Source organism: Osmerus mordax, chromosome 3 (assembly GCF_038355195.1).
Source record: "Osmerus mordax isolate fOsmMor3 chromosome 3, fOsmMor3.pri, whole genome shotgun sequence".
NCBI lineage: Eukaryota > Metazoa > Chordata > Actinopteri > Osmeriformes > Osmeridae > Osmerus > Osmerus mordax.
The window spans coordinates 4,060,159-4,087,077 of record NC_090052.1 but is presented as its reverse complement, the minus strand read 5'-3'; the positions used below and the strand labels follow the sequence as shown (position 1 = coordinate 4,087,077).

The 26,919-nt window shown below is 45.6% G+C and overlaps 2 protein-coding genes and 1 pseudogene across 2 annotated transcripts in view; 1 reads left to right on the top strand and 2 right to left on the bottom strand.

Annotated features, from left to right (window-relative positions):
• LOC136938472 (zinc finger protein 208-like) overlaps window positions 1–26,919 on the bottom strand; it is a 129,760-nt gene that overhangs the window by 33,120 nt on the left and 69,721 nt on the right. Inside the window, exons 13-15 of the mRNA XM_067231700.1 lie at window positions 25,925–26,263; window positions 23,798–23,825; window positions 21,963–22,841 (exon numbers count right to left, since the gene is read on the bottom strand). Of these exons, the coding sequence (XP_067087801.1) occupies window positions 21,963–22,841; window positions 23,798–23,825; window positions 25,925–26,263 (1,246 nt within the window). The remainder of the gene's footprint in view (window positions 1–21,962; window positions 22,842–23,797; window positions 23,826–25,924; window positions 26,264–26,919) is intronic.
• Window positions 159–1,166, top strand: LOC136940962 (zinc finger protein 678-like). Its single transcript, XM_067233308.1, has one exon. The coding sequence runs from the start codon at window positions 213–215 to the stop codon at window positions 1,164–1,166; it is 954 nt and encodes a 317-aa protein (XP_067089409.1). The 5' UTR covers window positions 159–212.
• On the bottom strand, window positions 19,417–20,304 carry LOC136937795 (zinc finger protein 678-like; annotated as a pseudogene).

Here is a 26,919-nt window from a genome sequence, read left to right as displayed (position 1 = left end):
CAGAGAGACTGCAGAGAGAGACTCGACCAGAGAGACTACAGAGACAGACTCAACCAGAAACAGCAGTAACCAGAGAGAAACAAGCTTCCCTAGACTAGATGCAGGATCCAGAAAGACCAGACAGAGAAGCAAGAGAGAGCTGAGTTGTGGTGACACATCACTGTGATACATGTGGGAAGAGCCTTTCCTCATCCAGTAGCCTCAAGAAGCACATGAGGTTCCACACAGGAGAGAAGCCCTACAGCTGTGACCTTTGTGGTAAAACCTTTAGTCAGGCTGGGCATTTCAGAACTCATAGCAGGATCCACACTGGAGAGAAACCCTACAGCTGTGACCACTGTGGTCAAACCTTCAGGCATGCTAGTGCTTTGACAGCTCACTGCAGGATCCACACAGGAGAGAAGCCCTACAGCTGTGACCTCTGTGGTAAAACCTTTAGACAGACTGGGGATTTAACAGTTCACCGCAGAATCCACACTGGAGAGAAGCCCTACAGCTGTGACCTCTGTGGTAAAACCTTTAGCCGTGCTAACAATTACACTGATCACAGCAGGATCCACACTGGAGAGAAGCCCTACAGCTGTGACCTCTGTGGTAAAACCTTTAGACAAGTTGGGAAATTAACAGTTCACCGCAGAATCCACACAGGAGAAAAGCCCTACAGCTGTGACCTCTGTAGTAAAACTTTTAGACAGACTGGGGATTTAACAGTTCACCGCAGACTCCACACTGGAGAGAAGCCCTACAGCTGTGACCTCTGTGGTAAAACTTTTAGACAGACTGGGGATTTAACAGTTCACCACAGAATCCACACTGTAGAGAAGCCCTACAGCTGTGACCTCCGTGGTAAAACCTTTAGCCGGGCTGACAATTTCAGATTTCATAGCAGGATCCACACTGGAGAGAAGCCCTACAGCTGTGACCTATGTGGTAAAACCTTTATACAGACGGGGGAATTAACAGTTCACCGCAGAATCCACACTGGAGAGAAGCCCTACAGCTGTGACCTCTGTGGTAAAACCTTTAGCCAGGCAAGCCGTTTAACAGTTCACCACAGGATCCACACTGGAGAGAAGCCCTACAGCTGTGACCTCTGTGGTAAAACCTTTAGCAACGCTAGCAATCTCAGACGTCACTGCATGTCCCACACCGGAGAGAAGCCCTAAGCAGTCCACACTGACTATTTATGTCAAACAAATGACCTATCGAATACAACGGTAACTTACCAGGGCTGTCTGCCAACATAGCCTACCCCATAACAGGCCAGAGTAAAACCTTTAAATAGTCCCTTTGCCCTTCAGCATGTACATGTTTGCCCCTTTTTGTGCTTTGTAGTTATGCCACCCAAGAAGAAGAAAGGGGACTTTTTATAAAGCAGTGTAAGTCTAGCAAAATAACTAGTCACACAAACAAACTAGCAGTGGTAGTGACCAGGCTTCCAAATGCAGATTCTACCGTGGAAAATAGTATTAACTGGTGATAGTATATGTTACCAGGGGTGTTGTTACACATAAAGCCCTACTGGGGCACAGGCCCTTATTCATATCCCTTTTTTTTCTTCAAAGCTTGCTGTGCACAATGCACTACTAGGCTATAGAAACTCGCCTTGCTTAACCCACTATACAACAGTTAAATAACGCAAGCTTCGGCAGGGACATCAATAGTTAATGCGAGTGTGCACACCTTTTTCACATTCATTTGAGCGCAAATACTGTCAATCATTTAGAAACTTTCTTTAGTTTTGTAATGTTTTCTTAGCCTACCTCAATTCTGACTTGTTTGCCGAGTCCGACACCTGGACTTCTGTGTGCGTGCTGCAGTGGCTATTTGGCAAGCTCAGAAGAGCGCACTGACATGGAATTCTGTGGGCATCGGTTTGTGTTTTCGGTTAAACTTTGACTTTGATTCAGCTTTGATTTTACAAGCGTCGATTGGGATACTGCGTTTATTTTTCCAGGATTATCAATCTAAATGAATGCACTAACTAATAAAGTAAATTGTTAACACTCAAACTTTAGATTTTACTGGGGCACAGCAGATTCAGTAAAAAAGGGTCTAAAGACACCCCTGTATGTTATCCAGGATATTGTTACAGCTAATCCTATGATTTTATGAGGCAAGACTTGCCCCCAACAAACGTACCCATGAAGTTCGTTCAGCATCAATGCACCCTTTCAGCCCTGTTATGCTGGTGTAGTGAGTGCCTGAGCCAAGGACACTGCACATCAGGTAATAAGCAATAGCAATAGATTCACCATAAAAGGAATACATATTTCAAATTCTAATTTTAATCTACGATGACATTGCGAGGTTCATTTATGTATAGGCAAAATACATTGAATAATGGAAAATAAAACATTGTGGTCTTTGGTCAAATTGAAAATAAAGTAAAATCATCTGTGGCAGTTGTTTGTCGTTTGAATTCTGTAATTTTTGCCCTTGTCTGAGACTGCAAACAATACAGGTGTTGTACCGAAATCGGTGACCTATCGAAAACAGATTAGCAAAACTGGCAAACAACAACAAAGAATTACAATTGGTTTAGCACATTTGTTTGTACTGAAATCACAAAAGTCTTAGCACACACTTAGTCTGTGAATTAAACTGTGGATACTTTTTTCATTGCTTTCACACAGAATGCCTTTAATGACTGCAATATTTTTGTTAAAATCATTATAGTTACATTTCGTGAGACAGCATAGTCCTGCCAGGAAAATTAGCTATCGATGAGCCATTGTTGTTGACCCTTTACCTCAAAAGTCAGATTTACATAACGGTCTGGCGGCTGGCGCACACCTGCGAGGATCACAATGTAGACTTACAACTTAAATTGGTGTGTGAGTGTTGCCTATGAATATAATTCACAGCACAGAATAGATTCACAATGAGTTGTCAGTGAGTAGGCCTACATGAGCATCTGTTGCATAATCACACATTAAGTCGCGGACCCATCACGATAGGACTGATGAGTGTAGCATCAGACCAAAAACAAAATAGTCTGTGGCTGTCTTGATTTATTACCGAGTGGTGCAGAACAGGCTACGGCTTCCATCTAATGGTACACTGTGGTAATGCACGCAACCACACTACTCCCATATAACTAGTGGAATAAACCGTTCACGAAGTGCAGTGATACACGTCCCGTCGCAGCAATTTAAAATGTTCTAGAAGAAGGGTTTTGTGTTGGCCTCAGAGGCATGTATACCAGAACATGACATCGAGACATGTTATCATTCTTCATGTTGAATTTACATTCACACAGAGAAGCCTGACTCACCTTCTGAAGGGTATGACTTGACTTTACCTTCGTTCATCCAGCTTCCTAAACAGAACACAGTGACATGGCTTTTGTTTTTTTTCCAGAAAGATAGTGGTGTTGTATGAGGCATCATATAATGCAATCAGAGGTTCTTGATCAGAAATAGCTGTGTTGAAGGTTTGACTCTATGCTACAGATGAAATAGATCCCCAGTTGGGCATCAACTCCCACTGAGATGTCCTCTACCTTTGCAATGTCCTTTCCATCCATATGTAGTCAAATTTCACATTCAGCACAGAAGGGGTTCCCACTCACGCATGGGCGTTGGTTTAGGGGGGGACGCTCGGTAGTACCCACCAATATTTTAAGGTGACAAAATTGTCCCCACCAATATTTTAGCGAATTACTTTGTGCTGCTATTTGGATCGATTCCAACGACCAGGACAAGAAACGTTGTCATTTGATTGAACCCGTAGCGGGAAGGGTTGATATAATTAATCATTATTTGATTAATAATATCAAAATAACACTGTATACAATATGCTAGGAGGGTTAAACTTGCTAGCCATAGGATACGCTACAAAATGAATGAACCATTTTGTATGCAGGAAAGACAGCATCAAACCACTACAGATGTAGAGCAGGCTAATGAAACAGCATCACGTCTTCAGGTGAGGTTTTAATTAGCCTATGTCAAATTGTCAATTCATTTGGAGTTATCAGCATTGCTTTTTTGTTTTAGATTGCTCAACCAATAATCATATTTATTCAAGCATGGACTATTTTAGGGAGTCAGGTGGCTGTATGGTGGTTAGGGAGTCGGGCTAGTAATCTGAAGGTTACCGGTTTAATTCCCGGCTGTGCAAAATGACATTGTGTCCTTGGGCAAGGCACTTCACCCTACTTGCCTCGGGGGGAATGTCCCTGTACTTATTGTAAGTCGCTCTGGATAAGAGCGTTTACTAAATGTAAATGTACTTTATTATTTATAGGAGTAACCCAGTAAAGATGCTGTTAGGTTTAACTAGTTTAACTTTAGAGTACTATAAACACAAGAGCCTGTTGTCTAAACAAAACGCAAAAAGAATCACTATCTTGTCACTAAAAGTTCACTTCTCAGCCTTGGGGTGGTGGGCGGGTGTCCCCACCAAATCTGAGATCAGACCTACGCCCTTGCACTCACAAGCAGCACAGGGGTAGGAGCATTTGCCATCTATGAAAAGCCCAAAACAAATACAGTATCTTACATGAATACATGACATTTACAATGTGGTTTTCTAGCACTCTTTTTATTGAACTGAATTAAAGAATTAGTCAGTGCCCCCGATTGGAAGGTCATCTGAACATCAATGATATTACACTATAATACGTATTGTGTAGGCTAATCATATAGTCTATCATTTTGAAGAAAACCAAATTACTATAGAGAGGAGTTGTATGCCAAATAAGTTTTGTCACAGTGTTTTGTGTTTCTCCAGTAAAAATAAACCTGAGAAACATACACCTCTCACCAAATGATCAACATTACATATGCAAAATGGCCCATTATGACAGACATTAGATGTCATTTATATGTGAAAGCTGCAGATCCCCTACTGGCCAATCATATTTGAATATGGGCGGAGACTAGACAGAGGAGACACCTTAAGGCTCCAGAGAGAATACAGAGAGACTCAACCAGAGAGACTGCAGAGAGAGACTCGACCAGAGAGACTACAGAGTCTCAACCAGAGAGAGACTCAACCAGAAACAGCAGTAACCAGAGAGAAACAAGCTTCCCTAGACTAGATGCAGGATCCAGAAAGACCAGACAGAGAAGCAAGAGAGAGCTGAGTTATGGTGACACATCACTGTGATACATGTGGGAAGAGCCTTTCCTCATCCAGTAGCCTCAAGAAGCACATGAGGTTCCACACAGGAGAGAAGCCCTACAGCTGTGACCTTTGTGGTAAAACCTTTAGCCGGGGTAGTGGTTTGACATCTCACTGCAGGATCCACAATGGAGAGAAGCCCTACAGCTGTGACCTCTTTGGTCAAACCTTTAGACAGGCTGGGGATTTAACAGTTCACAGCAGGATCCACACTGGAGAGAAGTCCTACAGCTGTGACCTCTGTGGTAAAACCTTTAGCCAGGCTAGCAGTTTCACAGTTCACAGCAGGATCCACACTGGAGAGAAGCCCTACAGCTGTGACTTCTGTGGTAAAACCTTTAGCCGGCTGAAAATTTCAGAGCTCATAGCAGGACCCACACAGAAGAGAATATCTAAGCAGCACCCACATTTTTTTGTTTACTTTATTATAGTTTCATGATCATGTTTTTTGATTATCTAAATAAAGTCTTACTTAGTCATTTTGATACCATACTTTCAGAGTCAAGTTCCTCTATGGATACAATGTTGTATAATGTAATAGAATTTTTTGTTAAGTTTTGCAACTGTAGTGTTGAGATACACAAACTCATTAATGATTTTCTCTTTTAGAGAGAATCATTGAGTGTCCCAGCTGTGAATGATTTTACGAGGTAAGACTTGCCCCCAACAAACGTACCCATGAAGTTCGCTGTGACCTCTGTGGTAAAACAGTTAGTCAGGCTGGGCATTTCAGAGCTCATAGCAGGATCCACACCGGAGAGAAGCCCTACAGCTGTGACCTCTGTGGTAAAACCTTTAGGCAGGCTAGTGGTTTGACATCTCACTGCAGGATCCACACTGGAGAGAAGCCCTACAGCTTTGACCTCTGTGGTAAAACCTTTAGCCGGGCTAATGGTTTGACATCTCACTGCAGGATCCACAATGGAGAGATGCCCGACAGCTGTGACCTCTTTGGTCAAACCATTAGACAGGCTGGGGATTTAACAGTTCACAGCAGGATCCACACAGGAGAGAAGCCCTACAGCTGTGACCTCTGTGGTCAAACCTTTAGTCATGCTGGACATTTCAGAGCTCATAGCAGGATCCACACAGGTGGCTGAGCGGTTAGGGAATCGGGCTAGTAATCTGAAGGTTTGCCAGTTTGATTCCCAGCCGTGCCAAAATGACGTTGTGTCCTTGGGCAAGGCACTTCTCCCTACTTGCCTCGCGGGAATGTCCCTGTACTTACTATAAGTCGCTCTGGATAAGAGCGTCTACTAAATGTAAATTAGCGTATGGTTTTTCAGATTTGGTGTGTGGTTCTGGTGTTTGAGTGTCAGGTTTCAGAAATTGTGTGACAAGTTAGGAATATGTGTGTAAGCAGTTGAAAAAAAATGCGGTGTAGTCATTTGCCCATGCTATGACAGGCCTATTCTTGATGAAAGGATCTCCCTGCACGTGAGGACAAGTGAGGAAATGTATACGTAGCCAAACACAGGCTCACTGAATATCTAGTTGTTTGGAATCGAAAGGAGATTTCTTGTTTCTGTGAGTTGTTCTTTGGACAGACACTCAGAGTACCTTCGGTCAGGTAAAGGTGCTCTCAGAGTACGTGTGTACTGTATCACAAGATTCGTTATGATGAAGAAATAAAGATGCTGCTGATGACCCTGGTGTCTCTCTCTCCTTATGGTGAATGTGCATATCTGTCTTTTGATGTACCTGTTAATGCTATAGCATTGTGTCCAACCACAACACAACACACACATAAGTACATCAGAATCTTAGAACCTTTCGTCAACGCGCACCTCCCTGTGCTATAGCTTTGTTAGGAAAACAAACAGGACCGTTACACGTCAACTGCTATATAACTAGTTTATTGACAAGGATCAGATACAGTAGAATGTCCCGGACGGTAGTGAGTCTCTGTGATGGTCTTCTCCTGATATCCACTCAGCCCAGCGAGTTCCAGCCAGGTGAGAAACTCAGAGTCCTCACCCTTACTGCTGAAAGTACATTTCTGGCTCCTTGGCAACGGTCCTTACGTTGTCCGGGAGAAAGTGGGCCAGGAGACCTGCAGGGTAGAAGAACCGAGAGGCAGAAACCAGAACAAACATCCCACATCAGCCTCCTGGAGATCCTCCAGGCCGTGTGTCCAAGTGTCCTTGAGCAAGACACTGGACCCCAAGCTGCTCCCGATGAACAGGCTAGCCTTGCATGGCAGCTCTGTCGCTGTGGGTGTGTATGAATGGGTAAATGAGAGGCATAATGTAAAGTGCTGTGGGTGCCGGGACGGGCGACTGTGGCTCAGAGGGTAGAGAGAGAGTTTGATTCCCAACTCCTCCAGGCCATGTGTCCAAATGTCCTTGAGCAAGACACTGGACTCCAAGTTGCATGTGAATGGGTGAATGAGAGGCATAATGTAAAGCACTTTGGTTGCTGGGACGGGTGGCTGTGGCTCAGAGGGTAGAGAGAGAGTTCTATCCCCAAATCCTCCAGGCAGGCACATGCACAGATAGACCCCAAGTGGTGCTCAAGCACCTGCCCTTTTGCCCTGGATGAGAAAAGTGCCCCTTCTGCTGGAGCCCAATTTTTTCCTGACCCCCAAAATGTCTGTGCACGTGCCTGCCCACAACCAAGTCCGATGGTACAAAGTTTTGCCGGTTTGGCAGCTACACAGGCTTTCATCCACCCTGGCTAGCTATGCAGGCTCGCTACACAGGCTTTCATCAACCCAGGCTAGCTATGCAGGCTCGCTACACAGGCTTTCATCAACACAGGCTAGTTATGCAGGCTCGCTACACAGGCTTTCATCAAAGGTTCAACTCTTTGTTTTCCTCTGTAGTGGCTCTGCTGATGGACCTCACCAAAACAGGTAGGCCAGAGAATGTGGTGTGGGGGTCAGAGCTGGAGCCAGCCTCCCAGTCTCTGAGGCACAAACACACCAGACCTCCAGGTTTGTACTGTGGCACAGACACACCAGACCTCCAGGTTTGTACTGAGGCACAGACACACCAGACCTCCAGGTTTGTACTGAGGCACAGACACACCAGACCTCCAGGTTTGTACTGTGGCACAGACACACCAGACCTCCAGGTTTGTACTGAGGCACAGACACACCAGACCTCCAGGTTTGTACTGTGGCACAGACACACCAGACCTCCAGGTTTGTACTGAGGCACAGACACACCAGACCTCCAGGTTTGTACTGAGGCACAGACAAACCAGACCTCCAGGTTTGTACTGAGGCACAGACACACCAGACCTCCAGGTTTGTACTGAGGCACAGACACACCAGACCTCCAGGTTTGTACTGTGGCACAGACACACCAGACCTCCAGGTTTGTACTGAGGCACAGACACACCAGACCTCCAGGTTTGTACTGTGGCACAGACACACCAGACCTCCAGGTTTGTACTGAGGCACAGACACACCAGACCTCCAGGTTTGTACTGTGGCACAGACACACCAGACTTCCAGGTTTGTACTGAGGCACAGACACACCAGACCTCCAGGTTTGAGACTAAGACTGGACTCAGTCAGTCTTGTCCCAGTAATTTGACCCCGAGGAGCACCCATTCTCACTCTCACTCTACTTAAACGTATCAGTAGGCCGTCCTACTGGCTCCCAGACATCTTGAATGTCTTGGCGATGGACTTTCGAAGCGCACGGAACATTCGTACGTGTAGATGACGTCTAGGGGGCTCCTGGTTGGTCTTGTGGTCCTTCGACAGCTCCAGATTGGCAGGCGAACCACACTTAGCCCCTGTGACAAGACAACATTTAAATTGGTGAATTTGAAGTTAAGCTTTGTCAGAGTAATTAGCCAAATCTACAGGATCACTTTGTGATTCATTTAGAATGACAAGCAGTGGTGGTCGCTCACCAGGTGTGACATGAGAGCTGGGGGGAAGCTCCTCCTGGGCTGAGGGCTTCGTGGGCTCCGTCTTTCTCTTCAAAAACTGCAGGGGAAAACACAGAACATGCTGGAATCTATGGAAACTATATGACAACACCTCTCAGTCCTCCAAAGCATCAGGATTAAGAACAACAATAGCCACTCAGTCCCAACACTGCCTCTTCATTCTATACTTGCTCCATTACATGAATAACCAACCCATGGTCATTCATTCTGTACTCATACTATAGACTATAAGCTCTGCTCTATAAGCTCTATTACATAAATAACCCACCTTGTTCTTGAAGAGCTTGGCTTTCTTTGGCAGGCTCCACCACTTCAAGCCCTTCTTAGGCTTTTTCGTCTCTCCTGCAGAGGTCGACGCTGTCCCAGCATCCATGATGACTGCTGCAGGGCTGAGCTCACCGAGATCTTCCCCAGGACACGGAGCTGCAGCAGCAGACTCACACAGAGTGTCCATCACTCTCTCCGTCAGGATCCTGACCGTGTGGTCCAGGGTGTCCTGGCAGGCCAGGCTGGAGGTCAAGGGAAGGTTCAACTCAAGGCTCTTCTGCAGCTGACTCTTAACCGAGCTCTCAGCAAAGCTGTGGATGAGCTCCTGTCTGGAGGGCATCGGGGGGCTTTTTGGCAGCTCTGACGTGCATCTGGTGGAGCTCACGGGGCTCTGAAGATGCAGGCCGGTGGTGGCTGTCTGCCGGCGGAGCCGACGGACGTTGGCGAGCAGACTCTCTGAGGCGGTCTTGATCTGGAGCGAGTCCAATCCGGCGGAGTCCAGTCCTACGGCGGCGTTGGAGACTGTTGGACCCTCTTCGTCCTCACATAACTGGCTGAGATTCTCCAGTATGGAGTCCAAGAGGGCACAGGTCAGGAGGCCGTCCTCACTCCTCTTTAGTTCAGCAGTAGAGCACTCTGAAGCTACTACTTCTGCTCTCATGGCACTGAGAATCACCCCAAGGGTCCTCTTGGTCCAAGAGATGGATGCCTTCGGAGGGATGATCTTAAATGCACGATCTTCAAGAGCCGACAGCTTGTCTGCAGCTTTCTGCAGGGTCCTCAGTGTGCTTTCATAAAGCTGCTGGCTGGAGGAGTGGACCTGCTCCCAGAACTTCATGCCACCAGATCTCGTCTTTGCCGAGGCCTTGTGCTGCTCAACCACCTCATGGAGATCGTCTAGGATCGCACCAAGCAGGTTCTCACAGTTCTCAGAGAAGACCAGCAGAGTTGGACGCTCTGAGCTCTCTGGATTGGCCGCATGAGGTGAGCCACGAGGTGTCGCTGGCTGGCAAGAGAGCTTCTGAGTTGTTCTCCTCAAGGCCTGTTGGAACACATCTTTCCCTTTAGTGGCGTACTCTGATATGATGGTTCCCACTCGCGTGTCATGAGCCAGGCTCTGCCAAGCTGTGGGTGGGCCCTGAGGACGTAAAAAAATCAAGGTCTCCAGGACCTCGGTGGTTCTGTGTCCACTCCCTGGTAGGAGGGAGTCAACAAACAAGGAGCGGTAGATGTGGGAAAAGGACATCTCCGGACGCCTTAGGATCAGCGAATGATCCAGGATGGCTGAGATGCCTTCGACGAGCTCGTCGATTTCCACTTCCTCTACGCCCTTGTTTAGACAGGCCAACATCTGTTCGTTGGCCAGCTGCTGGAGTTTGGTCAAGCCTTCGTTCTTCACGCTCTCCCGATAGCAGAACTCACTACTTATGGCTCTGCAGGCTGCTGTCACTGTGTCTACAGACCGGATCAACAGAAGCCTGATGAGAGACGGGGCAAACTTTCCAGAGACGTCTCGTTCATCAAAGAGACGCTCTTGTCCGCCGTCACATCTCCCATCCTGGAAGAGCTCACCAGGGGGGTCAGTTTGGCCGCTGCCTTGCAGACCATCTTCTTGGCTACAGAGGAAACATCCAATGCGTCCCATCCTGTGAGGGAGGAGCTGTTCCCTGCACTGGATGATGAAGACTGGCTGTCCAGCAACTCAACAGCACTTTTCACAGATTCAATGATCCCATCAACCAGGTCACTGGCCAGGTAATGTCCAGAGCGACCGCTCCCCAGATAAGGGATCATGACCAAATCCTCAGTTCTTGATTGGCTGGATGGTGATGTGGACGAGCACTCCTTCCTACACGGCCCAAACTGCTCCTCCAGCTTCTGCTCCACAGCCTGGACAACGTTGGTCCTCGACATGGTGGTCAGGAGCTCTCCGAGGGACCTTCCAGAAGACAGACTGCTGCTCCCTGACCTCCTCAGCAGCGGTAGAGTCTGCACGTCGGCACAGACAGCAGAGAGGAAGTAGCTCACAGAGGAAAAGGTAACAGGCCCTTGAGCTTCTTCTTGAATTGCGGCCCTGGCTGCTAGGACGTTGCTGATGACCGACACGATCACCTCAGCTGCCACAGAGCTCAGATTGGCCTTGGCCTTCATCTGCAGATCCGGAGAGGGGGTTCCACTGTGTCTGCTGAGCGCCACCTGGCTTTCTGCGTCAGCCTGCAGCATGGCGGACACTTTGGTCAGCATCTCCTGGGCTAGCAGCCCGGCAGCTGATGTGCTACAGGTCTGGGCGCCTGGAACATCTCGGCTGGCGTCCAAGTCAAGCAGCAGGTCTGGCAGCCTGTCGTTGTTGATCAGCTGCAACACCGCTCTGATCACAGAGAGGGGAAGCTTGGTGTGGCTTGACAGGGCTGAGGAGCAGGCTGTCTTCATCGCCCTCTGGCTGGCAGACGTGCTGCTGCTGGCTGTGCTGGGGGGCATTCTCTCCACTCCACTGACGCCCTGGGAAGTGGACACAACCTCCTGGGCTTCCAGCTGGTCTTTTGACCCAGTGGTGGGTACTGAAGGAGGGGGCAGATCCGAGGGCTCGACCGGGTCCATGTCCTCCAGACTTGGAGGCCTCATGGTCAACACCCTGATGAAGGTCACCTTGTCTCCAGACAGACTCCCCTCTCTTCCCTCGTTCACCCCGGGCTGAGATGAGTCTTTCTTATCTTTCTCCATGTCTCTAAATGTCTATCCTCAGAGACTGCCTCAGGTCACACTTGCTGTTGCAGTCCGATTTGAGAGAGAGGCTTTCACACCTGACCACTGAAAAGACAGACTTTTTCAAAGAACACAGAGAATATAATTACTTTTTCATAATAATCTAATATCTACCTACATATCTACATGAGAACATTGTCTTGGAAATTTAAACCTTACTGAAAAAGTTGTTACAACTTGTAAGGTGCAAAACAATCAGAACATTTACTTACAAAAATATTTCTGTGTTCCAATACGAATTTGTCAAGGTGAAAGCGTTGCAGAGATCCAAATCCTTGTCCAAGAAAATGTTCAAGGAAAAACTGAGCACAATGATCAGAACGGCCTTTTATAGTTTATTTGATGAATTATGTCATAATACAGCAAACGTCATCAAACAGCAGACAGCACAATTTGAAGATAGCGCAATTTACTTTTCCAAAGAACACAAAGAACTAGAGAGGGTACAATTTCTGGGGAAATTGTAGGGTGTGCTTGCTTGCGTCGGTTGCACAGGGGTCCGTTTTTGAATGACATTTTTACAACTGATTTCTGTATATTTTATATGAAAATGCATACTTATTATTTATAAAGATTAAATAGATTTAAAAGCATTTTTTTTGCTGCTCATTTACAACTGAAAATACGAGTGAAGTGTAGAATGAAATAGATGTCTTCTCATTTCCCCTGCAAGAGGCAGCCTCATCGTTGAATCAAAACGAATAAATTTGGCAGACCGGTGTAAAAATGGACCTAATCTCTATGACTTAAACGTCATTTTAAGTTTTTCCCTTCTCGTGATATTTTCAGGCATGTAGCCTACTCATTGCATTCATTCATTAATAAAGAACCCCCTTTTTTTAAAGATTATTCTACGACGTTACCCGGCAGTAGAAGATGGAATCGCGATTCAGACAGTCCCATCTGCTAACTGAAAATATGCCCCCCAAAACGTAAATAAGCTTGACATTCATAAAAAGCTCACTGGTAGCGATCATTGTCAGTAACAACGCAAAATGCGATATAGCCCTGTGTGGAGAAGCTGCCCCGGTAAATTGTACTACTACAGTACAGTACTAGACTACTGCTGTGTTCGTCTTGGTAGCGATTGCGTTGGTTGAATTGGATTTAACGTTCCGTTGTACGGTTTAAACTGAAATTAATTATTTTCATGAACAGATTGACAACGTTTAGGCTGTGGCAATGAAGTTCAGGTTAGTCGTTAGATAGACTTTTGATTTAAGTATGGGGAGTGCCGAACATGTTCTGTCACCGTTTGACTTCCTAAACAGCTGTGTAGTGTAGATGTTTTTGTAGTGTCTCGCGTAAGCTACAGCGTTGCAGTGAGCTACACTGGTTTGAAACCACAGGTAATGGTAATTTCACCAACAAATCGTTTACTAATGTCAGAATAAATCCTACAACGAAAATGTATATGTGAGGAATGTTTATTTTAACGATTGAAAACAGATAACACTACATCATAGACCACTGTAGTATGTGTTGCCCGGGCAACACAGGCTAATGTCATGATGCTAATACTTCAGTGAAATAGTAGACTACTGTTTCCGAAAGTAGATGTACTTCCTTAATAATATCAGCTTATACTGTACATTACACATGACAATTGTGTGTCATATCACAAAGTAAAATGAGTAAATAGTTATCACCCTGGCCTCTTTGCTTGTGGCGTTTCTGCAGCTGCCTTGCAGTAAAGCTATAGTTAGCCTAGCTATCCCCCAGGTTAACAGATGCGAAACGAAGGCTTGAGCTTGAGCACACCCAATAAATATTTATGTGAGAGAACAAAGGTTGTGCTCTCGCCGAAGGCTTGAGCACACCCAATAACCTACAATACATTTTTCAGATTAATGTATAAACTACCTTCATATCTACCCGAGAACATCCTCTTTTAAACTGAAACCTTACAACTTTAAAAAGTCCCGGATATCTCCTAGGTGCAAAACAATCTGAACGTTTACTTACATTATAATATTGCTGTGTTCCAATACGAATTTGTCAAGGTGAAAGCGTCGCAGAGATCCAAATCCTTGTCCAAGAAAATGTTCAATAAGAAATGAGAGCAGTGATCAGAACGGCCTTTTATAGTTTATTTGATGAATTACGTCATAATACAGTAAACGTCATCAAACAGCAGATGGCGCTCTTTACCATAGATATATATATATATATGCTCTTTACACGCGGTCTGTTAAGAGTCCAGGCTGTGCACGGTCTGTTATCCAGTGTTAAAAAGGGGCGTACATTTAATTGTACATGAACTGTTTTAAATCACGTTTTAAAAATTAAAAATGTATATCCCCCACCACACATTTTGTATCAAGAATAATATATTTAACAGCGGTAACCACTATTATATAGATTCTAAAAAGCTGTCCCACCCATAGATATATATATATGGTCCCACCCACATTGGAAAATAAACCAACGACGTTGGTGTTCCATATTGCCTTATTTAATTATGATTTGCCCATTTAGACGAATCAGATTTATTTTGACTTTGATTTTGCTTTTGTACTGCGTCTGGTGAGGTACGTAAGTCAGATGTCTCCGGTTAACTTTCCCTCCTCGACTCCTCAGTGACTCCAGTCGTCCAGCCACTGCGCCGTATTCCACTGGCCCTGAGGGATGGAGTGTCCATTGAGCTGCAGCGGTTGCTGGATGCTGGTATCATTGAGCCGGTTGATGCTTCACCATGGATTTAGAACTTGGTTGTGGTAAAAAAAAAAAAACAAGGGCTCTGCGCGTCTGTGTGGACCTCCGCGCTGTCAACAAAGCAGTCATCCCGTACAGATGCCCACGTCTGAGGAGCTCACGGCACAATTCCACGGCTCCACCGTCTTTTCAAAACTGGATCTCAGAGAGGGCTATCTCCAGGTGCCCCTCCACCCTGAAAGCAGAAACCTGACGGCCTTCGTTTCACACCTTGGTGTTTTCCGCTACACAAGGATGCCGTTTGGCCTTAGCTCCGCCCCCTCCTGCTTCTAAAAGGTCATGACCTCAGTGCTGGCAGGTGTTCCAGGTGTTGTGATCTACCTTGATGATGTGGTGGTACATGGTGTTACTATCGCTATCCATGACAGTCGCCTGCAAAGTGTGTTTGAAGCCCTCGCCAAGCACAATCTGAACCTCAATGTCAGCAAATGTGTTTTTGCTGTGCCGGCCATTGACTATGTTGGCTTCCGGCTTTCCACTGAGGGAATCTCTCCCCTTCAGTTTAATGTAGAGGCCATCCTCTCCGTTCCCGAACCAACCTCGGCTGCCCAGCTTGCTTCATTCCTGGGCATGACGGGCTACTACATGAAGTTCATGCCTCAGTATTCGGCCATAACAGCCCCACTGCGCCAGCTGCTTCGGAGGGATGAACCGTGGGTCTGGTCTCTAGAGTGCACCGAGGCAGTGCAAACTCTCAAAGCTCAACTTACCTCACCTCCAGTGCTGGCGCACTTTGACATATCCAGTCACACCCTGGTCACCTGTGACGCCTCGGCTATGGCGATAGGGGCTGTACTATCACAAGTACAGGACGGCGTGGAGAGACCTGTTGCATTCGCCTCCCGGGCTCTGAACCAAACCGAGCAAAGATACTCAGTTGGGGAGCGGGAAACACTCGCTTGCATGTGGGCTTGCGAAAGATGGCACCTCTACCTTTATGGCCGCCAGTTTATGCTGAGAACAGAACACCAGGCCTTGACAGCTCTGCTCTCCTCTACTGGCACCGGTCACCAGCCGCTGAGACTGCATCGGTGGTATGACCGCCTTCGCCAATACAACTACACTCTACAGTTCACCCCAGGCCGGGATAATGTCGTTGCGGACCTTCTCTCTCGGTCAGTTCCTGCCCAGGCCCCACCCAACGACGTCAACCACATCAAAAACGAGATCATTCACGATACACACTCCGCTCCAGTCCACGATCACTCTACAGGAACTGAAGGCAGCCTCAGAACAGGATCCAGTCATCTCCCAGCTCTGCACCTACATTCGTCAGGGATGGCCAAGGGAATTATCAGAAGAGCTGTTAGCCTTTTCCCGGGTCAAGCAGGAGCTCTCTTGTTGGAATGACATGTGTGTGGCGTGTGGGCTCTGCACTGTGATTCCAGGGGCCCTTCGCGCCCGTGTGCTGGCCATGGCACATGAGGGCCACCTGGGCATAGTGAAGCTTAAACAGAGATGCCGTGACCTGGTGTGGTGGCCAGGCATAGACAAAGACATTGAGGCCCTCGTTAAAGAATGTCCGGCATGCCTTGTGAGTGGGAAAACCGGCCGCCGACCCCCACCACCCTTGCAACCTCTGGCCTGGCCCTCAAAGCCATGGGAGCATCTGCAGTTGGACATATGTGGCGAGATCCATGGGGCCCCCCACTATCAGCGGTTCTTGGTCGTAGTGTACGATTTACACTCCAAATGGCCTGAGCTGACCACTACCGGCTCCGTCACCTCCCAGGTCATTGTGGACTTTCTGGAGTCCCTCTTCTCCCGCTGGGGCCTCCCACAGACCATTACCACCGACAATGGTCCACAGTTTATTTCTGTGGAGTTTACTTCATACCTGGAGAACAGGGGGATTCGACATGTCCACACAGCCCTGTATCACCCTCAGGCAAACGGCGGGGTGGAACGTTTCCATCAATCCCTGAAGAATGGCATCACAGCACACCAGGCTATACGTCGAACACTGCTACACTATCGCGCTACCCAGCATTCAACCACGGAGGTTTCTCCAGCCTTACTTATGCTGGGTTGGGAGTTACATCTACCACTGGACAGGCTCCGCCCCACCGCAGTCCAGAACAGGCTCCGCCCCACCACAGTCCAGAACACACTCCCACCAGTCGAAGCCTCAGTCACTCGCCGTCAGCAGCGGATGAAAAAGTGGTTTGACAAGAAAAAGAGGATCAGGATACCAGATATCACTGTGGCAGACTTGGTGAGAGCTCGCCGACCGCACAGGGAGAACAAGATGGCGTCATTTTTGTCCACTCCACAGCAAGTGGCCCGCCGACTGGGACCAGCCACGTACCTCCTAGATGATTTACATTTACATTTACATTTAGACATTTAGCAGACGCTCTTATCCAGAGCGACTTACAGTAAGTACAGGGACATTCCCCCTGAGGCAAGCAGGGTGAAGTGCCTTGCCCAAGGACACAACGTCATTTGGCACAGCCAGGAATCGAACCGGTAACCTTCAGATTACTAGCCCGACTCCCTAACCGCTCAGCCACCTGACTCCCATGATGGCACCGCTGGCACGCCAGCTGCCTTCAGAAGGTGCCGGTACCTCCTGCAACGTCAGCTCAGAGCAGCGGGGACATAATGCCACCCAGAGTGGAACAGGAGGACTCTGTACCTCATTCAGCCGCACAGCCTGACGATACCCCCTCGTCGTCACACCCAGTGCCCCCATCGCCACTGCCCCGGCCCCCAGCCGCTGCACCACTGTTTTCCGCACCTGCAGCTGTGTTTTCTCCACGGCCAGTGCGCACGAGGGCACGGCCTGACTACCTGAAAGGACTTTATGTTTACCAGTCATGTTTGAACCCCCCAGAGAGGGGAAAATGTTATGTCTGTCAGGACGAATTACTCTGTGTTCTTTTGTTAACCCTTAGGCGCATGCGTAGTATGCAGCTGTTGAAGTTTGAAAATTGTCAGTTCTGTTGGTCCAAAAGTAAAGTGAGCTGCGTGCTAAAACCTCTCGTCCAGCGTCCTTATTAAACACAACAGTAATATAATTTTATGTTTAGTTTGGTAACTGAAGTATTGAGATACACAAATCATTATTGATTTTCTCTTTTAGGGAGAATCATTGAGTGTCCTGTGAATGATTTTATGAGGCAAGCCAAAACGTGCCCATCAAGTTCGTTCAGCGTCAATGTACCCCTTCAGCCCTGTTATGCTGGTGTCGTGAGTGCTCGAGCCAAAGACACTGGACATCAGGTAATAAGCCATAAATGGGTTCTGCAGCCTCCTCATGAAAGGAATAAATATTTAGAATTATCATTTTAATCTGCAACGATAATCTGGTTCATTTCTGTATAGGCAAAATATATTGAATGATGGAGAATAAAACATTGTGGTCTTTGGTCAAGTTGAAAATAAAGTTAAATCATCTGTGGCAGTTGTTTGTCGCTTGAATTCTGCAATCTCTGCCCTTGCCTGAGACTGCAAGCAATACAGGTGTTGTACCGAAATCGGTGACCTATCGAAAACAGATTAGCAAAACTGTGTGGCAAGCAACAACAAAAGATTACAATGGGTTTAGCACATTTGTCCGTACTGAAATCACAAAACTCCTAGCACACATTTAACACAAGTCTGTGGATACTTTTTTTCATTGCTTTCGCACAGAATGCATTGATTGACTTTAATTGTTTTTGTTAAAATCATTATAGTAACATTTTGTGAGCCAGCGTAGTCCTGCCAGAAAAAATTCGCTATCAAGGATCTATATTGTTTTGGACCCTTTACCTCAAAACTTAGATTTACATAATGGTCTGGCGGCTGGCGCACACCTGCGAGGATCACAATGTAGACTTACAACTTAAATTGGTGTGTGAGTGTTGCCTATGAATATAATTCACAGCACAGAATAGATTCTCAATGAGTTGTCAGTGAGTAGGCCTAAATGAGCATCTGTTGCATAATCACACATTAAGTCACGGACTGATCACGATAGGACTGATGAGTGTAGCATCTAGTCTGTGGCTGCCTTGATTTAATCTTCAATAGGCGGCCCGCGGGCCGAATCCGCCCCTCGAGCAGCTTTGGACTGGACCTAATTCAGTTCGTGACTATGACAAAAAAAAAAAAAAAAATCACTCGTGACCAGGGCCGGACTTACCATTGGGCTTGATTGGGCTCCATCATTCAATGTATTTTGCCTATACATAAATGAACCTCGCAATGTCATTGTAGATTAAAATTACAATTCGAAATATTTTTTCATTTTATGATGAATCTATTGCTATTGCTTATTACCTGATGTCCAGTGTCCTTGGCTCAGGCACTCACTACACCAGCATAACAAGGCTGAAGGGGTGCATTGACGCTGAACAAACTTCATGGGTACGTTTGTTGGGGGCAAGTCTTGCCTCATAAAATCATTCACAGCTGGGACACTCAATGATTCTCTCTAAAAGAGAAAATCATTAATGAGGTATCTCAACACTTCAGTTGCCAAACTTAATAAAAAATGATATTACATTGTACAACATTGTATCTATAGAGGAACTTGACTCTGAAAGTATGATGTCAAAATGACTCTAAATAAGACTTTATTTAGATAATCAAAAAACATGATCATGAAACTATAATGAAGTAAACAAAAATTAAAAATGTGTGTGCTGCTTAGATATTCTCTTCTGTGTGGGTCCTGCAGTGAGCTCTGAAATGGCCAGCCTGTCTAAAAGTTTTATCACAGAAGTCACAGCTGTAGGGCTTCTCTCCAGTGTGGATCCTGCGGTGAACTGTTAAATTCCAAGCCTGTCGGATTCTGCGGTGAACTGTGTAACTGCTAGCACGGCTAAAGGTTTTACCACAGAGGTCACAGCTGTAGGGCTTTTCTCCTGTGTGGATTCTGCGGTGAACTGTTAATTTCCCAACTTGTCTAAAGGTTTTACCACAGAGGTCACAGCTGTAGGGCTTCTCTCCAGTGTGGATTCTGCGGTGAACTGTTAATTCCCAGGTCTGTCTAAAGGTTTTACCACAGAGGTCACAGCTGTAGGGCTTCTCTCATGTGTGGATCCTGCTATGAGCTCTGAAATTGTCAGCCCGTCGAAAGGTTTTACCACAGAGGTCACAGCTGTATGGCTTCTCTCCAGTGTGGGTTCTGCGGTGAGATGTTAAATGCCCAGCCTGTACAAAGGTTTTACCACAGAGGTCACAGCTGTAGGGCTTCTCTACAGTGTGGATTCTGCGGTGAACTGTCAATTTCCCAACTTGTCTAAAGGTTTTACAACAGAGGTCACAGCTGTAGGGCTTCTCTCCTGTGTGGATCCTGCAGTGAGCTGTCAAACCATTAGCATGTCTAAAGGTTTGACCACAGAGGTCACAGCTGTAGGGCTTCTCTCCTGTGTGGATCCTGCAGTGAGCTGTCAAACCACTAGCATGCCTAAAGGTTTGACCACAGAGGTCACAGCTGTAGGGCTTCTCTTCAGTGTGGATCCTCATGTGCTTCTTGAGGTTACTGGATGACGAAAGGCTCTTCCCACATGTGTCACAGTGATGTGTCTCCATAACTCAGCTCTCTCTTTGTTCTCTGTTTGGTCTCATTTACTCTGTTTCATTAAAAAACCTGGAGCTTGGAAGCTACATCCTGACTTCGCGTCTATATGAAAGGAGTCAGGCTGGCTGTCGACATGTTAAGAAACACACCTGGAGGACAGTACAGGAACCTTAAGGTTCTTACACTTATCATTCAGTAAGAGAGGGCCCCTCTCCAAAACCAGACGCCCAACACACACAGGCTGGGCTCTTTTTGCATTTACCAACTATTACGAACATTGACTCACAAAAATACTGCCCATCCTCAGATTTTTACTCACTAAAGCCACGTCACTGGGTTCTGTTTATGAAGCTGGATGAACGAAGGTAAAGTCATACCCTTCAGAAAGTGAATCAGGCTTCTATGTGTGAATGTAAATTCAGCATGAAGAATGATAACATGTCTCGATGTCATGTTCTGGTATACTGGCCCCTGAAGCCAACACAAAACCCCTCTTCTAGAACATTTTAAATTGCTGCGACGGGACGTGTATCATTGCACTTTATGAAAACGATTTATTCCACTGGTTATATGGGAGTGGTGTGGTTGGGTGCATTACCACAGTCTACCACTAGATGGCAGCGGTAGCCTGTGCTGCACCACTCGGTAGTAAATCAAGAGAGCCACAGGCTATTTTGTTTTTGGTCTGATGCTCCACTCATCAGTCCTATCGTGATGGGTCCGCGACTTAATGTGTGATTATGCACCAGATGCTCATGTAGGCCTACTCACTGACAACTCATTGAGAATCTAATCTGTGCTGTGAATTATATTCATAGGCAACACTCACACACCAATTTACATTGTAAGTCTACATTGTGATCCTCGCAGGTGTGCGCCAGCCGCCAGACCGTTATGTAAATCGGACTTTTGAGGTAAAGGGTCAACAACAATATGGCTCATCAATAGCTAATTTTCCTGGCAGGACTACGCTGTCTCACGAAATGTAACTATAATGATTTTAACAAAAATATTGCAGTCATTCAAGGCATTCTTTGTGAAAGCAATGAAAAAAGTATCCACAGTTTAATTCACAGACTTGTGTTAAGTGTGTGCTAAGAGTTTTGTGATTTCAGTAGGAACAAATGTGCTAAACCAATTGTAATTCTTTGTTGTTGCTTGCCAGTTTTGCTAGTTTTTTTTCGATAGGTCACCGATTTCGTTACAACACCTGTATTGTTTGCAGTCTTAGGCAAGGGCAAAAATGACAGAATTCAAACGACAAACAACTGCCACAGATGATTTTACTTAATTTTCAGGGCTGAAGGGGTGCATTGACGCTGAACGAACTTCATGGGTAGGTTTGTTGGGGGCAAGTCTTGCCTCATAAAATCATTCACAGCTGGGACACTCAATGGTTCTCTCTAAAAGAGAAAATCATTAATGAGTTGTGTATCTCAACACTTCAGTTGCCAAACAAAAAATGTTATTACATTGTACAACATTGTATCTATAGAGGCACTTGACTCTGAAAGTATGGTGTCAAAATGACTCTAAATAAGACTTTATTTAGATAATCAAAAAAACATGATCATGAAACTATAATAAAGTAAACAAAAAAACAAAATGTGTGTGCTGGTTATATATTCTCTTCTGTGTGGGTCCTGCAGTGAGCTCTGAAATGGTCAGCCCGGCTAAAGGTTTTACCACAGAGGTCACAGCTGTAGGGCTTCTCTCCAGTGTGGATTCTGCGGTGAACTGTTAAATCCCCAGTCTGATTAAAGGTTTTACCACAGAAGTCACAGCTGTAGGGCTTCTCTCCTGTGTGGATCCTGCTATGAACTCTGAAATGGTCAGCCCGGCTAAAGGTTTTACCACAGAGGTCACAGCTGTAGGGCTTCTCTCCAGTGTGGATTCTGCGGTGAATTGTTAAATCCCCAGTCTGACTAAAGGTTTTACCACAGAAGTCACAGCTGTAGGGCTTCTCTCCAGTGTGGATCCTGCGGTGAACTGCATAACTGCTAGCACGGCTAAAGGTTTTAACACAGAGGTCACAGCTGTAGGGCTTTTCTCCTGTGTGGATCCTGCGGTGATCAGTGTAATGGTTAGCACGGCTAAATGTTTGACCACATAGGTCACAGCTGTAGGGCTTCTCTCCAGTGTGGATCCTGCTATGAACTCTGAAATTGTCAGCCCGGCTAAAGGTTTTACCACAGAGGTCACAGCTGTAGGGCTTCTCTCCAGTGTGGATCCTGCTATGAACTCTGAAATGGTCAGCCCGGCTAAAGGTTTTACCACAGAGGTCACAGCTGTAGGGCTTCTCTCCAGTGTGGATCCAGCTATGAGCTCTTAAATTGCCAGCCTGTCTAAAGGTTTTTCCACAATGGTCACAGCTGTAGGGCTTCTCTCCAGTGTGGATTCTGCGGTGAACTGTTAATTCCCCAGCCTTTCTAAAGGTTTTACCACAGAGGTCACAGCTGTAGGGCTTCTCTCCAGTGTGGATCCTCATGTGCTGCTTGAGGCTATTGGATGAAGAAAGGCTCTTCCCACATGTGTCACAGTGATGTGTCTCCATAACTCAGCTCTCTCTTTGTTCTCTGTCTGGTCTCTCTGAATCCTGTATCTAGTCTCTGGAAGCTTGTTTCTCTCTGGTTGATCATCTGTCTGGTTACTGCTGTTTCTGGTTGAATCTCTCTCTGGAGCCTTAAGGAGTCTTCTCTGTCTAGTCTCCGCCCATGATCAAGTATGATTGGCCAGTAGGAGATCTGCAGCTTTCACATATGAATTAAATCTTTTGTCTGTCATAATGGACCACTTTGCATATGTAATGTTGATTATTTGGTGAGAGGTGTATGTTCCTCAGGTTTATTTTTACTGGAGAAACACAAAACACTGTGACATAAACGTATTTGGCATGCAACCAAACTAATTTGGTTTTCTAATAAAAGGACTTTGGATTGGAAATTGCTAATTTTCAATTGAAAAAATTGAAAAAGAATATTCCTCTCACAAATACACGCACCCACCCACTCACGCACACACACACACAAACAAACACTCTTGTACAATGTCACAATTATTTGATAATATTCCATCTGCAGATGTTATATACAGCAGATTCTCAACTAACTATCAACATGTATTAATCAATCATCTAAAGTTACTTTAACGCTGAACAGTTGCTGTCTCTGCATAAAAAGGGTTTCCTTTTTGAGCATCTACAGAAAATCTACAGGAGATATTTTATAGTTTTACTATGAACATGTTGTATCCACCAAATGCTTTCTTTTCTTTTACTATCTTAATGTGTGTATAGTACTTAACTCAGTATCGTCAATTCATAATTATGAAGAGATTTATGTATTAGTTGCCATTCTGTTTTCATTTTAGATTGTAAGAACTGTTACCCAGAGGGCTATGGTCAGTAAGTTATTTATCTTTCAGTCATCTCACCGATTAATTAAGCTTTTTTCAGTTGTTCACCCATCTTAAAAAAAAATATCATCCTTATTAAACTCCCCATACTGTTTCATACATGTCTGAGTCTTCAGATCTATGATACACAACATATGTAATCACATACACACATAATTCAGTACACTTCGTAATATGCTACATAACATGGAGTAAGACTGAAATTGCAGTCTTTAAATATTTTCATGTAGGTTTTATTATTATTTTCTGTTGTATGTAAATATGTTTGAACTGTTGAAAGGACAGGATTGCTTTATATTTTACTGTAAATGTCAAAAGTATTTATTTAGGTAGGAATTATTGTGGTGAACGCATGTTATTTCTCAACAAGAGAAATCAAGTATAATGTTGGGTGACTGATGATGTTTGAATTGACTTTAGGCTGTGGATGAGGAAAATGAAAACATTCACATAATTTGTGAAAGACTATTAGAGATTACGGGTGGACATAATAACCACAATTGCCTGTGAAGGGTTATCTAACCCTAATCCTCTTTCTTGGGGCTTTTCCTCAGAGCAGCAGAGTAACAGCTGGATTAGCGCATTCTAGTGTGACTGTAATGTAGTTTGTACTTGGTGCACTCACTCAGCTGATCTCTCAACATGACTGACATAAATACACCCTCCTCTTCACAAAGCAGAATCCTGAGTGTATTTTATGTTACATGGTTCACAGCACACTTCCCTTTCCCCAAACTTAGAGTTGTACCAAAAGTTCAGCAAACGTCCTGCTCTCATTTAACTGACAAATATACACAGACTGATGCCCCCCAAGACACTCATCTCTGAACCATTGATTACAGTTCTGTCAGCATTCTTCAATCCTTATAGGATAACCCTTTCACTAACAAACATATTCCTAATCAAACAGTATTATTAAATACATTATATGTGGACTGTTTTATGGGTAAATAAATACATGTAATTCCCAAGATGAATTGTGCTTGTGTGATTCTAGAAATACCCCGTTTGTATTCACATATCCTACTGTGTCCTGACAGTGCCCAAAATAAATTTAAAATGATATACACTAGATAAACAAAAGTATTGGAGATAATTTTTTCCAGAAGATTTCTAAATCAAAGGAAACCAGCTGAATATAATATGACGTTCCTATTTGCTTTGTGCCAAATGTTTCCTTCATGCTTTCATGTGATGCTTATATTTCAGGGGGACCCAGGTGTGAAGGGGGAGTGTGGGCCCAGAGGGATGAATGCAAGTGTGGCAGATTATGGCCGGTGCGGATTGCAGTCTATTGAAACAAATGGACAAAAATTTTTAAGAAAAACGTATATATCGTGATATATAGCCTACCGGTACCATCCGTGCTACAGATTTATACCGCAATGACGTAAATTTGAGGACATAGGCCTACCGCCCAGCCCTATGTTTAACACATCTCTGTTCCAGTCTTCATCTTCCAGTGAGGTAGGAGAGAAGGGTGTAAACTGCCCTGTTATCGGGCTATCATCTGGCAAATAGGACAATAAACCCTTTTGTTTCAGAACCATCCAGTCTCTTTACTTGCAAATGTAAATACAGAGAAGTGCGTCCGGAGTCTTCAACATTGGATTAAGATCAGTGTGCATTGGACGACTGATCATCAAATTCAAATCACATTTATTTGTATAGCCCTTTTTACAAGCAATGTCACAGAGGGCTTGACATACGCCCGTAGAACTGCCCTTCAACCAACCAAAACCCTCAAGGAAGACAAGGAAAATTGAAGAAAAAAATTGAAGAAAAATTGAAGAAACCTTGGGAGTTCAGTGCTCCCCTCCTCCAAAGACAGTTGGTGAAAGAGAGGTGCAGAACACAGGCTGTTACGTCCCTTGCCCTGTTTGCATGTGTGTTCTGTCTTGTGTGTTTGTCTAGCGTTACGGCATTTCCCCCGAGACAATGTTCGTAACACAGGCTAAACAGCCTTACGTCAATAAAATGTAGTCAACAAAATGACGAAAAGCAACGAGAGGGGCGGAGGCCACCACAACCACCACTGCGGGGGCGAGCGGAGGGAGAGTTCCCGGCAGTAAGAGCAGGAGAGAGAGAGGGAGTGCGCTCACAAGAGCAAGCACCACGGCTGCAGTGGCCACTCAGGGCACGGACGGCACCGCCGCTGACACGGGCCGGGAGAGGAGGCCGGACCCTGACGATGACTCCTCCTGGGGCTTCTCTCACTCCGACCAGGGGGATGACGAGGCCCAGAGGATCTCAGCTCTGCGGCCTCCTGGAGGGCTCCTGTCCTGGCCTGGAGGGCTCTTGTCCTGGCCTGCAGGGCTCCTGGAGGGCTCCTGTCCTGGCCTGGAGGACTCCTGTCCTGGCCTGCAGGGCTCCTGGAGGGCTCCTGTCCTGGCCTGGAGGGCTCTTGTCCTGGCCTGCAGGGCTCCTGGGAGCTCCTGTCCTGGCCTGGAGGACTCCTGTCCTGGCCTGCAGGGCTCCTGGGAGCTCCTGTCCTGGCCTGCAGGGCTCCTGGAGGGCTCCTGTCCTGGCCTGAAGGGCTCCTGGAGGGCTCTTGTCCTGGCCTCATTCATTCAGCTTTGATTTCTTTCTCATCGTCCTCTGCAAACAATACTCACTGCACTTAGTGTCACTCAGTTCATAAACAATTTATTTCACACATGACATAGTACACGGTCTGGTTGCGTTGCGTGCATTACCTGTACAGAGGTCCACTCATTGATAATCTCTTCTGTGCTGTGAATTATATTCCTAGACAAAATTCACACACCAATTTATATTGTAAGTCTACTTTGTGATCCTCGCAGGTGTGCGCCAGCCGCCAAACCGTTGTGTAAATCTGACTTTTGAGGTGAAGGGTCAAAAACAATACAGATCCTCGATAGCTAATTTTGCTGGCAGGACTACTGTAAAAAAATCACAAAATGTAACTAGAGCTATAATGATTTTAACAAAAAAAATGCAGTGTCATTCAATGCATTCTGTGTGAAAGCAAGGAAAGAAGTATCCACAGTTTAGTCCACAGACTTGTGTTAAGTGTGTGCTAAGAGTTTTGTGATTGTGGTACAAACAAATGTGCTAAACCAATTGTAATTCTTTGTTGTTGCTTGCCAGTTTTGCTAATCTGTTTTCGATAGGTCACCGATTTCTGTACAACACCTATATTGTCTGCATTCTCAGGCCAGGGCAGAGATTGCAGAATTTAAGGGACAACT

Coding starts and splice junctions, on each gene's coding strand:
- LOC136940962 (XM_067233308.1), top strand. CDS start 213: ATGAGGTTCCACACAGGAGAGAAGCCCTACAGCTGTGACCTTTGTGGT.